This window comes from Sebastes umbrosus, chromosome 16, assembly GCF_015220745.1.
Source record: "Sebastes umbrosus isolate fSebUmb1 chromosome 16, fSebUmb1.pri, whole genome shotgun sequence".
Classification (NCBI taxonomy): domain Eukaryota; kingdom Metazoa; phylum Chordata; class Actinopteri; order Perciformes; family Sebastidae; genus Sebastes; species Sebastes umbrosus.
This window is the reverse complement of record NC_051284.1, coordinates 30,648,964-30,662,305: the sequence shown is the minus strand read 5'-3', so window position 1 is coordinate 30,662,305 and position 13,342 is coordinate 30,648,964. Positions and strand designations below refer to the sequence as shown.

The 13,342-nt window shown below is 42.9% G+C and overlaps 1 protein-coding gene across 2 annotated transcripts in view; it reads right to left on the bottom strand.

Moving 5' to 3' along the window:
* akap6 (A kinase (PRKA) anchor protein 6) overlaps positions 1–13,342 on the bottom strand; it is a 187,565-nt gene that overhangs the window by 156,164 nt on the left and 18,059 nt on the right. For both annotated transcript variants that reach the window (XM_037796614.1, XM_037796615.1), the window contains exons 3-9: positions 11,749–11,858; positions 10,580–10,721; positions 9,852–10,493; positions 9,411–9,758; positions 8,882–9,013; positions 8,606–8,764; positions 8,261–8,521 (exon numbers count right to left, since the gene is read on the bottom strand). In XM_037796614.1, coding sequence (XP_037652542.1) covers positions 8,261–8,521; positions 8,606–8,764; positions 8,882–9,013; positions 9,411–9,758; positions 9,852–10,493; positions 10,580–10,721; positions 11,749–11,858 — 1,794 coding nt within the window. The remainder of the gene's footprint in view (positions 1–8,260; positions 8,522–8,605; positions 8,765–8,881; positions 9,014–9,410; positions 9,759–9,851; positions 10,494–10,579; positions 10,722–11,748; positions 11,859–13,342) is intronic.

The following is a 13,342-nucleotide window of genomic DNA, read 5'->3' as shown; positions in this document are numbered from 1 at the left end:
AGGTCGACAAACACAATGAGAGGAGAGAACGGCAGGAAGTAGCGGTGGTGATCGCTCATCGTCTTATCATCTGAGGAAACACTGCAGCTCAATGCACCGATCGTTCATGTTACACGTTCACATGAAATACTATCATTTAGTTACTTACCAAAAGTAACTAAATACATTTACTAAAGTACTCTGTGAGGTACTTTCTACTACATCTATCTGATAACTGAAGTTACTTTGCAGATTCAGATTATTAATAAAATCAACTAATAAATGATGATATATTAATATAGTTAAAGTACCCAGCAGTAATTACAATGAGCTCCACATTTACCAGCTAAACATTAATGCATCAATGATTATAATCCAATCATATATTGATATTGATAGGATCGATGAGACGAGAGGAGGAGAAGAGGAAAAAGAAGAGAGGGGGAGTGTTGGAGGAAGAGGAGAGGAGAGGAGATTAAAGGAGGGGAAGGGAAGACAATAAGCGGAAAGGAATGAGGAGAGGAGAGGAATTAGAAAAACAAAAGAATGGGGAAGCAAGGAGGTGAGGAAGGGAAGGGAAGGAAAGGAAAGGAGAGGAAGGTAAAGGGAAAGGAAAGGGAAGGGAAGGGAAGGGAAGGAAAGGAAAGGAGAGGAAGGTAAAGGAAAAGGAAAGGGAAGGGAAGGGAAGGGAAGGAAAGGAAAGACACAGAAAGGAAAAGAAAGGAAAGGAAAGGAAAGGAAGAGAAAGGAGAGGGAAGGGAAGGAAAGGAAAGGAAAGGAAAGGAAGAGAAAGGAAAGGAGAGGAAAGGAAAGGAACAGAAGGGAAAGGAAAGAGAGGAAAGGAAAGGAAAGTAAAGGAAAGACACAGAAAGGAAAGGAGAGGAAAGCAAAGGGAAGGAACAGTTAATCTACCCAGCAGGATATGAAGTAATTAAAATAAACTCCACGTTAAAGTGATGAACACATTAATGCATCAATAATTATGATCCAATCATATAATATATAGTTTATTGTATATATAGTATAATGAGAGCATTTGCTTTTGGTACTTTAAGTACATTTTAGGGCTGTAAAATAGTTAATCGCAATTGATCGCAAATTAATTAATTAGTTTTTTATCTGTTCAAAATGAACCTTAAAGGGAGATTCGTCAAGTATTTAATATTCTTATCAACATGGGAACGGACACATATGGTCCTATATGCAGCTATTTTCTAATGATGACGAATCCTTCTGACTTTGTGCTGCTCTTATTTTCTTTTTAAGCCGGTTTGTTGTCATTTATTTGTGCTGATGAGACTAAAAACATCGATCTATGAGATCCCAACCTGGTTGACCACTAAGAGTCTAAGACAAGTCAAATATGTCTGCTGTCCAATTCATACACATGACCTGACAAAGACCCTGTTATCACGCTTGAGGCTCACAGAATCTGTTGGGTTTGATGGGAAATGCAAACAGCTTTTGGATGTTTGAGGCGGCTGGTGAAGGTAAAGACCAGAACCAACATTTTAATATGATGAAGAGTTCCACTAACTTTTTTCAGGAGGATTGAGGCGAGACGTATAATTTCCACATCACGCAGGCAGGCAGCTGAAGTTATTGGTTTAACTACGTGAAGGTTTCACACCAAACCAAAGAACTCCAGGGGAAGAAAGTTTGATTAGAAATTCATTAAAATTATTTTTAATAGAAAACATGGAACCTGATTTTTGTGTGTGAAATGTGGACGAACACTTTTATATTTCCTGCTTCTTTTTATTCCTGGTTTTTATTTAATTAATTTCTTGAACTTGCTTCTGATGAAAATCCGTAGTAGGAAGGAAGGAAGGGAGGAAGAAAGAAGAGAGTGATAAAAAGATGAGAGATGGAGGGAAAGAAAAAGAAAGACAGAGAGAGAGAGACAAGGCCGCCCGTCACACCTGACTGCGTCCCTGAGATCGTCCCTGGGAGACCCCTCCACCACCAGCTGTCTGTTGCCGTGGGGAAAGAGTCGTCTCCAAAGCTCCCACTATGTTTAACATATTCATATGTGCATCATCTACACACAAACCACACTGACCTGTCTTCTCTCTTCACCGTTTACTCACTGCAACTCGTCACTATATCCGACTTGCATTGAAAAAGTCTCAACTTGTTTTAATCAGTGTCTTCTTCTTTTAGCAGCGAACTGTTTTTTGATGTTTGCTTCAAGTCAGATATAGACCCGCAGCTGACATCATTGTGAAAATATGGACGCCACTTTATCTTACGGGGCTCAGCGATGAGGATCGCCTGGGGCAAGTAAAACGCCACGTTGGGCTAGTAAATCTAGTATTGGTAAAAAGAATTAAACTCAAATAGTTTTTTCCAGAGCTGATGATGTTATTAGCTAAGGAGTGAGTCATCTCGCTTCCTTCTCATCTCTATTGAGAGTTGCACATGTGCATTACCGATCGGGGATTCGTCGCGAGAAATTGAGGCGGGTAAAGACGAACAGTGTGTCTGTACTTACACTTACTATTTTCATAAGTGCGTTCACACGGTGAAGTACGGCAAAATGCAGTGCAGTCGAAGTACCCGGATGTTGTACTCAAAACAGTCAGATCGTTGAGTGTAGAACGCTGGACACTTTTCACACTCAATTGTCGTCATCTTGGCTACGTAGCGGTCCACGGCCGCTATTCAAACATGTGAAAATGGCGGCAGATGATGCCGGAGCTTTTGCGGTGCTGAACAACGTACCTTTTAGATGTCTATGGGCTACGTGGATAACAGAATAAAACAATACGTAAACATACCGGTGCATTTTCACTCAACAGGAGGACACATTGTAGGCGTAGGCGATGACGTTGGAAACGTAATTTTCCACTTTGCTTTCACTTTCTGTGTATTCTTGATCAACAAAGCAGGCAGATATTTTGGCGGGTAAAACCTGAAGGAGGCAGCAGGACACAAAGGATGCCAGCTGCCGTAAAACCCCGAAGAACAAGAAGATATTTTGGCGGGTAACGAGGAGTTTACTTAAATAATGATCTTTATCTGTCTTCTAAAACCCCTGAGACATGGTGAAATCTGTGTTTTATAGGAGCATTGCTCAAGTCTTTTTAATTGCTATCACCTTTTAGTAGTAGTATCATCGTGAATCAGGCAGTTCTCATACACCGTTCGTAGCTATACCTACGAAAAATAATCGACTAATTAGTATAAAGGAAGTATAAAGAGTGAGAAATGCCGCGTAGAGAGGAGGATAGGTGGGTCAAAAAATACCTAAATTTCACCCAGGAGACTGCTGTTCATGTCCTGTCTGAAACCAGAAGTCAACATTGATTTATTTGTCACTTAACTTCCGTATTTAACACCATTTCTGAAGTTATTTGAACCCAAACCACCATCTTTTCACCATCTAAACTCAGAGTTTTGGACGCAGCTGTCTGCAAACAAACGTACTTTCTGCATCTCAACCTGCTTTACCTCGTCCTTAACCTGTTTATCTATAGAAACACAGAAGAAGAGAATAACACCCTCCTCCTCCTCCTCCTTCGTCTCTCTCTTATTTTCCTATCCTCTCTGCTGTCGGTGGGCGTCCCTGCCCCCCCGCCGGGCCAATCAGACGAGTGTTGATCCGAGTCTGTTGTCTGTCTGTCTCCCACTGCTCGCAGATAGGCCGGCGTGCCGCAGAGCCGCCAAACACACAGACACCTCACACTGAGGACGCCGACGCCGGCCCAGACAGCACATATACAATGTGATCACATGACGTGTAGGGACACTTATCTAACCGACGGACTCTTTCTCCGTCTGCTGCTTCTTTCTTCTTCAGTTTTGTTTTCAGGATGCACTTCAGGAGCCACATCCCACACAGCTCAATTAGGAACTTTTGGGTTCGGAGTATGTATATTTCCTGCGTCGGTCTCATAAAATTTCATGAAACAAGCTGTGGACTTTACGTGATGTGGACACAGATTATGCGAGGGGGGATGATGAGGAGGTCAAGGTCAAAAGAGGGAGAGGAAAAGTCTTGGATAAAATATTCATGTCCAACAGCAAAGGCAGCATGAAGAACTAAGAAACAGACAGGAAAGGTAAAAAAAACAAGAAATACTGACTACTGAATAGATGTTGATGATTATGTTTTACAAAGTTATTTAGCTCTAACCAATCAGCTGCGTCCTGTGTGCTGTCAAGGTCGTGTTAGGTCCACAGAATAGTTGTGGAAGCAGTTACAAGAAAAAGTTTGTTTTGGTTTGATGTTTTTCATGTTGATCAAAGAAATATATCTATTTAAAGGAATAATTCACCCCCGAATGGCCATTTGTATATTAATGATTCACCCCGTGTTACCTTGAATTCTTGAAGAAAACTTTTTCTCGCGTGCCTCGACGGAGAACGGAGAATCAAAAAACAGAAAAAAGTCTTGATGAATTGAAATCCAGATAATCTAGACTAGAGGAGATGGTGCTATGACGCAATTGCTTCACAAAAGTAGCGCGAAGATTAAATGTTAAATGTAGCTACATACTTTTTAGACATTATACCTAGCCCTCACAAAAACAAACTAAAACTAAATATTAGGGCTGTCAAAGTTAACGTGATTAAAACACGTTAATGCAAATTCTTTTTAACGGCACTAATTCCTTTAACGCATTAACACAATCGATATGACGGAGTTTGTGGCGGGCTCAGTTTTAAAGCTACAGTCAAGATACTGGTATCATATGAAACTATAAAACCTGATGAATCCATCGGTACCAACCATGTCACACTAGCTGGTCAGGAAGGAGGTTAAATAACGCTCCAAACTTACACTAACATGAACATGAACCTGGACGTCTGCACCTCTCCTGATTTATTCTACTGACAGTAAACGTAACAGAATTCCTCTCCCGTAAAGTTCAGATATGAGATTCTCTCCTCTATAATCAAATCCACTCGACTCCGACAACAAACACGACCGAGTCCTTCTCCCCCCCCGAGGAGACGACACTTCCTGGACAGATTTGATTCATTTCTGCTTCAGCAGTGATCTTTCCAGCGCCTCTCTCCTCCCCTGGACGGATCGCTCTGTTTTATTCTACTCTGCTGTATTCAGTGGAGACTCTCTGAATGTCATCCTCCACACTGAGACTCTTCTTCTCCTCTCTTCACTTCCTCAATTAGGCAGCTCATCCATCGCCATGATTACATGCTGCTAATTAAGCAGCTAATCAGCTAATTACCCAGGAGCAGAGAGGAGCGACGAGTGTGTGTGTGTGTGTGTGGTTAACACGAGGTGTCATGTGTGAGCCAGCAGAGCATCATTCATGCTCGTTTTATGCGTTTTGTTTCATATTTTAGGAGGTTTTTTTTGGTCTGTGTGTTTTTCTGTAATCCTTTGGGAATAAATATTTAACAACCGAGCAATTAAAGAGTGTTGTCAGCTGAGACACTCCGTATCTGAAACCTGCATCCGTTTATATATCAACTCCAGACTCAATACTTTCCATGTTGGCATTGTACCGGAGCTCACACGAGCACAGAGCTGAAACACAGTGCCAGAGGGGCTCTGAATGATTCAGGGGAAGCTGCACAGGGCCCTGAATGTGCCGCGGATTATAGATACTTATTGTGTCTGAGGCGTTCGGGGCACGCCACGAGGGCGAGTGCAAAAATTTCTACCAGCATCCGACTAATCAGAGACGCTGCTTTTACAGCTTGTAGTCGGTACCCAGAGCTGGTTCTGCAGCTGGCGACGCCTCACGCTGCCAGACGCCACGTCTGATTGTACAGACGAGGAAAAGACTATAAATTACTATTATCTTATTGTGATGTATTATGATCACTTTATGTCGCAGGTGACATGGATGAAAAATGCAAATGCATGTCTTGTACATGTGCAGAATTTACAATATTTAAAAATAATAAAAAGAAAGAGAGAAAATGTGAGTAAGTGTTTCATCTCTATAGCTTTAAATTAATAATAATAATCAGTAATAAGAAGGTGTAAGCAGGTATAAACCCAGAGAATGAATATGTCTTACATTGATTTTATATTTGTGATGAAAACAGCAGTAAGATTAAAGGTTCGGATGCAAATAATTATTTTATAATGTTCTTTAAATTTGAGTTTTAAAGTATAAACCATAATCTCATCTACAATATTCAATTTTAATTTGTTAACTTGTCATCATTAGAAACAACACTTTATTTATACTTCTAGTAGAGATCCGAAAAATCCCAAAAGACGCAAAATATGTTGTATAAAATCATTTCTACATAAAAGAATTCATACCGTTTGGTTTCCTTGTGTAAGTTGGTATCATCGAGACGGAATAAGGTGCTTTGATATTTTAATAAATAATGGATTCATCTCAGTTCGCTCCATTACGTTCATACATCAGGACACCTCAAAACGTTTTATCTCTTACTTATTGGAAAGGTGGAGCCGTAAAAAAAATCTGGGGTGGGAAAATATCCCAAATATGATATTTATGATATAAACAGTCGACTTCCGTTTGTCAACCTCAAAAAGGTTCAACATATGTCCTCAATATGAAAGGACACAGAGAGAGAGAGAGAGAGAGAGAGGGAGAGAGGGAGAGCAGGGGACAGCTTTGACATTTCATCAGTCAAATCATCATTAATTATGAATATTAATGTGGCCGATCTGATTTTAATTGAGAATCTGGAGGACGCGGTTCGATGAGGGGGATCAAACTGACGACCTTCCGGGTCACTGGTCCCCAGTTCCAAGGACGTCCCCCCTCACGGATCCACAGATTGATCGTGGCGTGTCCTCGCCGTCCTCACTGATAATCTTATTACAGCGCTGTGATTCTGTCGCTGGGCTCGTGACCCGGCTAACGCCAGATAAGACAGATACGCTGAACTTCATTGATCCCCGAGGGGAAACCGGGATGTTACAGCGGCAAAGTAAAATGTTGCCGGGGGAGTAAAGAATATTCTGAATGAGAATATTAAGGCAGTAAAAGGAGAGAGAGAGTGAAATAAACCTGAATAAAATAAAACAATAAAAAAAATTAGAGGAGGCGGCGGAGCTTCTTTATAGCGCTAATTAAACGAGCGGCCACGAGGAGAACGAATCCCCAGAGCTATTGACATTTCGCCATATTCAATATGACAGATATGACTGATTAGTTCACCGGGCAGCCTCATCAATAATCCGCCTGCCAATCAAACGTGACCTTTAGAAGGGAGGTGATGAATTAACGGGGCCACGGGACGATCCGATACCAGCCCTCCAATCCATCAAGGCGGCTGCAGTGAAGGGAGAGAAGCACCCGGTGTGTTGTGGCGATTCTGGTTTCGACTCGTCGTCCTCTGTCAGAATCAAAGTGCAGGGATCTGTCTCGTGGTTCTGCTGCAGAAACATGCTAAAGCAGCTAATACAGGTGTTTAGTTATGGAAGTTTCACCTTCTGACGGCCGTGTTGGAGGTCCAGTGCTCTTAGGTGGACGAACCAGAAGAGGTTGAGGTGGCAGGATGGGCGTACGACCGCTGCCAGCATCCTGGTTCCTACCATAGACTCTATATAAGAAATGGTTGTTGTCACCGTGACGTCACCCATTGGTTTGTGGACTATGGTGTTGAAGCCTTGAATTCAACATTTTGGCCATCTTTGGTTTTTGGCCGTCATCATCTTGTTTTTTTGGAACCAGAAGTGACATAAGAGGGTGGAGCTCGAACGCTGAATAAGACATTTTTAGGCGACCAAAATGTTATAATTAGCTTTTATGACACACTTTGAAAGGGTTAATGTTCAAAGACGAAAACGCGAACAACTACCAGACCGGACAACGCCGTGGTAGCGACCTGTCAATGACAAGGTAGCCCCGACCTAAAGACTTGAAACTAGCGACCATAAACTCATGTTTACAATGTTTACTGAGGTAATAAATCAAGAGAGAAGTAGGCTCATTTTCTCATAGACTTCTATACAACCAGACTTCTTTTAGCAACCAGAGGAGTCTTCCCCTGCTGGCTGTTAGAGAGAATGCAGGTTTAAGACACTTCTGAGACCCGGAGGTTGCCGCCTGGTTCCTACCAACGGTCAACGTCGGTTTCTTTTGACCTTGACAGCGAATGTTCGAATGAATTTAAATAAATATTTTTCCAAACAACATCATTTGTCATGTAGTTTGGAGGGCTTGTTGTTTGCAGCAGAGAAAGGGTTCCTCACTTGAAATAAAAACCACTAGTGTCAGAAGGGAAAACAAGTTTCTTCGGGAGAGAAAAACATCAAAACACTAGCAGACATATAAAAGCGAGGACACAGACAGAGAGACAGGACTGCCGTCCATACCTCGATCTTCTTCCAGATGGCGGGGTCGTTGTCCTGACTCTGAATGTCCTCCAGCAGCTGGTGCACCAGGGACGCACCTCCACGCATGTCCACCGGGGGCGCCGTCAGCTGCAGGCGGCGGTCCGCAGACCTCCGTCCTTCGTCGTCTTCAGACTGCAGGTCACTCAGTGGACCGGACTCGATGCTTTCGTCCAATGAGGGAGCGATATCGCTGGAGGAGGTGGAGCTAAAGCGGCTGACCAGGTTTCGTCTGTAAGGACGCTGAAGGGGGACAAGAGGACGCCATGAGAATATATTCAGTATTTATGGAGTCAAAAGCTTTAAATGATAAATGCTGTGATATACCAGCGGCGGAAGAACAGAAGGCATGTCGTCCCCGCTCTCCCCTACGCTGCTCATGTTGTCCCCGCTCTCCCCTACGTCCCAGTCTTGATTGAGCTCCGTCAGTTCCCAGTCATCCACATCCTGCAGAGCCTCCTGGGTAGAGTCACAGCCACCGGACCTCTGCAGGACAACGTTAAAGAATCAACACAAACATCAATGGTCGTGGTCTTGTTATTGTTTTTATATGTTTCTGATCAGATGCAGACATAAGAAAGTGAATCTAAACTGTGGACTAACCAGCGGGATGGAGTGAGTCAGACTTTCCAGCTTCATAGCGAGCATCTCCGTCTTCCGGAGCTGAGCGGGGAGAGCCAGGAACTCCTCTGACCCGTACCAGTGCTCTCTGTCTGGGCTGGCTCGGGAAGAAACCTGAGGCAAGGAAATAAACATTTTCAATATCTATATATCTATATCAATATTCATCAGTGATTTGCATTGACCATTTATGGATAATTGTAGGCAGAACATTAAGTGCACATTTCCAGGTTGATTGTGATTTATAAGACCGTGCACACAGTTTTATAAATCGTCATTTTGTCTTCTGTGTGCCTGGATATGCTTGTGATGGATCCTACGGTTTATAAATGAGGCCCCTGACGTGGTCACTTGTAAATTGTAATGCAGACGAAGTTTGTAAAATGTTTCTACTGTCTGAATTCTGAATGAGTTTCTGTATCTGTCTCACATTAATTCACACAAAAACACACTTTGAACGAAACCTCAACTCTCCAAACTTCCCTCCTCGATGAATCGTATAAAGCCTCACCTTCTGGCCCTGGCGCTTCATGATCCAGACCGCCGTCTTGCCGTGACGCGGTCGGGGGTCGGACTCCTCTCCGGATGCCTCCTGGTCTGAGGAGAGGAACTGCTCCCTCATGGGGGAGGGCAACGAGGAGTCAGACTCCCCCTCACTGTGTGCATGTGTCTCCCTCCGCGTCCTCTCCATTTGTTCTGCTATTTCATCCTGAGACGCCGGGTCTTGGAGAGGCAGGGGGGCGTCGGCGGTCGGTCTGGCCCCAGATGAGCTCCTCGGGTCGGTTAGCGGTCTCTGGACGCTCCCCTGAGAGCGTCTGGAGCTCACATGGTTTCTCTGGAGGTTGCGCCCGTTCATGACCTGATAGTTGAAAATGGAATCAACAAAAGTTTGTGAATATATTTAACGTATATTTTACGTGAAACAAATAAAAGAGAAGTAGAGAAAACCAACCTGCAGACTCTCGTAGGACTGGGAAACGTTTTCTGGATAAACCGAGTCCAGCTCCAACCAGAACTTGGAGCGGTCTGGAGGATCCATGAGAGAAGGGGTGCTCCGACTGAGCTCGGCCTGGAACTGGAGCCCAGAGAGCAGGCTGACCTTCCCCAGACCTCCCCTGGAGTCCTCCAGCCTGGTTCCTCCGTCTGAGAACAGAGCGGCTCTCTTGGGAAGTGACGGCTGCGTGGGCGACACTTCGGTGCTGTGGCTCACGCCCTGCAGAGGCCGCTTCGCACTTTCACTTTGGTTGGACATGCCACATTGCATTGTGGGTAACATTGACGGAGAATGGTTGTGGTTTGTTGAGTCGGCGAGCGTGGCGAGTTCAGGTAAACTGTTATGGAGTTGGTGGTTTGAGAGGCGGGATCCTTCGCTCTCTTCTGGCCCCGGTTCTGGATTAGGGTCTTGAGCTTGATCGAGCTCCTGGGAGGGGTCCTCGCCGTCTGGCTCAGATTCCCGGGTCTCGGGCTCGTCACCGGGGCTGTAGTCGCTCAACTCGAAGGCGGTGATGCCACAGTCCAGAGAGAAGTAGTCCTGGCTGCAGCGAATAGTCAGCTGACCGCAGTCGTCCACCTCCGTCAGAGCGTCCAGGCGAGTCTGGAGCAGAATTCATCACGTTAATATCAAAGAAGTCTAAACTCCACCACAGTGGACAGTAAACTGATATAGAACTATTGCATTACCTGGTGCTGGTCCTGGCTGAAGGCCTGCAGGATGTCGGTCTGGCGGGTGTAGTTTCCGTTGGAGTCCTGTAAGCCCTGCAGCAGACGCTCCTTCAGGACCAGAACGGAGACTCGGAGCTGGTGCCACAGCAGCTGCACCGTCCTGAACCACACCAGACACAACAACACCAGCTTTACCAGACAGCTCGTCCACATTTAATATTAACAAATCAATTACATATCAAACCTGAGTGGGTGCAGTTTAATGGATCTCCTGTCTCACTCTTTATTTTATAATTTGTTGGTTTATGTATTCATTCCATATTTCATGACTTTTCTTTGAGAGCAGAAAGATATCATTTCATAACTTATAAGTGAGTGCACTTATTAAAAATGTTATTAGCATGCATTCCCAGTCAGAGTTTTAATCTTCTTGGTGAGATAATCCTCTAAATGTACGGTGCATGACTCGTAGACTGTGATAGACTTGTGATTTTTTTTACGGTGTCTTCATGGTCAGTTTTATTTTGTTTGGGATTTTTTCTCTTTATTTATTTATTTTTATATCTTTTTTTTACATTTAAATTGTTCTATATATATCTATATCTATATTTATTTATTCATCTATTTATTTATTTATTATTTTTACATTTTAATTTATGTATACTTTTGTTTTTATTTAAAAAATAATTAAATAAATATATTTGTATATTTATCTATTTTTATATGTATTTATTTTATTTTATTTATTTATTTATTTATTTATCCATCCATCTGTAGATAAATATACAAATATATTTATTTAATTATTTTTTAAATAAAAACAAAAGTATACATAAATTAAAATGTAAAACTAAAATAAATAAAATAAATGAAATAAATAAAATAAATAAAATAAATAAAATAAATAAAATAAAATAAATAAAATAAATAAAATAAAATATTTATTTATTTTATTTATTTATTTATTGTTTTCTTTTTTCTGGTGTGGGTGGGGGGTCGTCATGCTTAAGATCCCTTAGTGTTGTGTACCTTTCAGCTATTGATTGTGGTGCTCTCTTTGCATTGCACACACATCAATAATGTATTAAACCAAAAACCAAAATAGAGAAGTGAAGGAGATTCATTGATCCACATTAGACTAATAAACAGAAACAAGAAACCCTGACCGTTGTGTTGTGAGGACTCACCTGATGTCAACGATGATGTTGACGGAGTAGGACAGCAGTTTCAGGGAGAACTCGGTCTCCAACAGAGCATGAATCTGCTCCACATGGTCCGAGATGTCCTCACAGACGTCCTAAAGTCACACAAACAGACACAGAAAAAAAGATTAGCAAAATGACAGAATGAAGACTTAATAAGTAATCAAACACACATATAGAAGCCCACCTGATCCCAGTCACAGCAGAGCGTATAACACTTTAAGTCTATGAGAACAAAAACATCCTCCGAGTGCGACAGCAGGAAAAGCAGAAGTGACAACGTCACGTCTCCAGTTTTAAACGTGAGTCAGTTTCATGAGTTCAGTTCCAGATTTATGAGTAAAAACATGGAGAACATATTCTGTGTGTCAGTCAGGGACACTGTCAACACCGTCTCATAACACTTATTACTGACCTGAACTAAATTAAGATGATTAAAACCACAAAGACAGACAGACAGACAGACAGACAGACAGACGGACTCCAGCTGGGAATAACTGAGCAAAAATATCAGAGATGCCACAAGTTCTACCTTTATGTTCAGTTGTTGCTGGCACTGTCACAAAGATCATAGTTGAGGGTGAACTGAACTGCACTGCATGATATCGAGAGAGCCTTTTTTTGTAGTTTTTTGTGCATGTAAAAGGTCTGCAAAGTTACAAAACCCTTCCTCTCCCCCTCAGAAACACGGCGCCTGAAACGCCTTTATTGAAGTCCCGCCCTTTCTTCCGTAACATGGTGATGTCACCACGGCTAGTTTGGCACACCCTCAAACAAAGCTAGTTAGAGCCGAGCTGGAGCAGAGTCCAAAGAGTTTGGTTGGATTGGAGGAGGGTCAGGAGGTCAAACAGCGTTTCAGCGTTTCCGAAGGAGGGTGAAAAGAGGCGCTGCAGCACAGCCCGAATGAGAAAAGGAAAGCATCTTTTGCATGTAAACATGTTGTAGTTGAAACCCAAAATACAAGTATGAACCCGATTAGAGACTTGTTTTGGTGCATGCTCACAAAAAGGGACAAAAAAAGCTACTTAACATAACACCGACATTAAAAAGTCAACAGAACAACGTAAAGAGTTGAGGGATCAGAGCCAGCTAGAATAAAGTGAAGCTTGTTTGCTTTTATATGAATGGAAAATGGGATTAAACTGGAGCCTTACTGGTGTTAAATATGTTACTGCTCACTGCTAAATGAAAGGAACTAATCCGGACTAAAATTAGACGACCTTTGAAAGAGCAGGTGACCTGGCGTCGAACCCGGCGGCAGATACTTTACATCCCGCCTCCGGCCCGCTGAGTCACCACGCTGCTCCATGGTGACCTGCCCGGACAACACAACACCTCCCTCCAGGATTAAAAACGTCGCCCGGCATGTGAGAATGTAGGTCACAACCGCTGCCAGCTTGGCTCACGCTGGCTTGGCCAACAGTGTAACCTGCTGAGCACTGATCCAGAATACATTTGTCACTACTGTAAGTGGGGTTGGAACATGCGGAACATGCTGCCTGCATGTAGTCCGGGTAGGCAGATACATGATCAGATACACAGACCGCTGTGGAGCATTTCATGACACCTGTATGAGCGC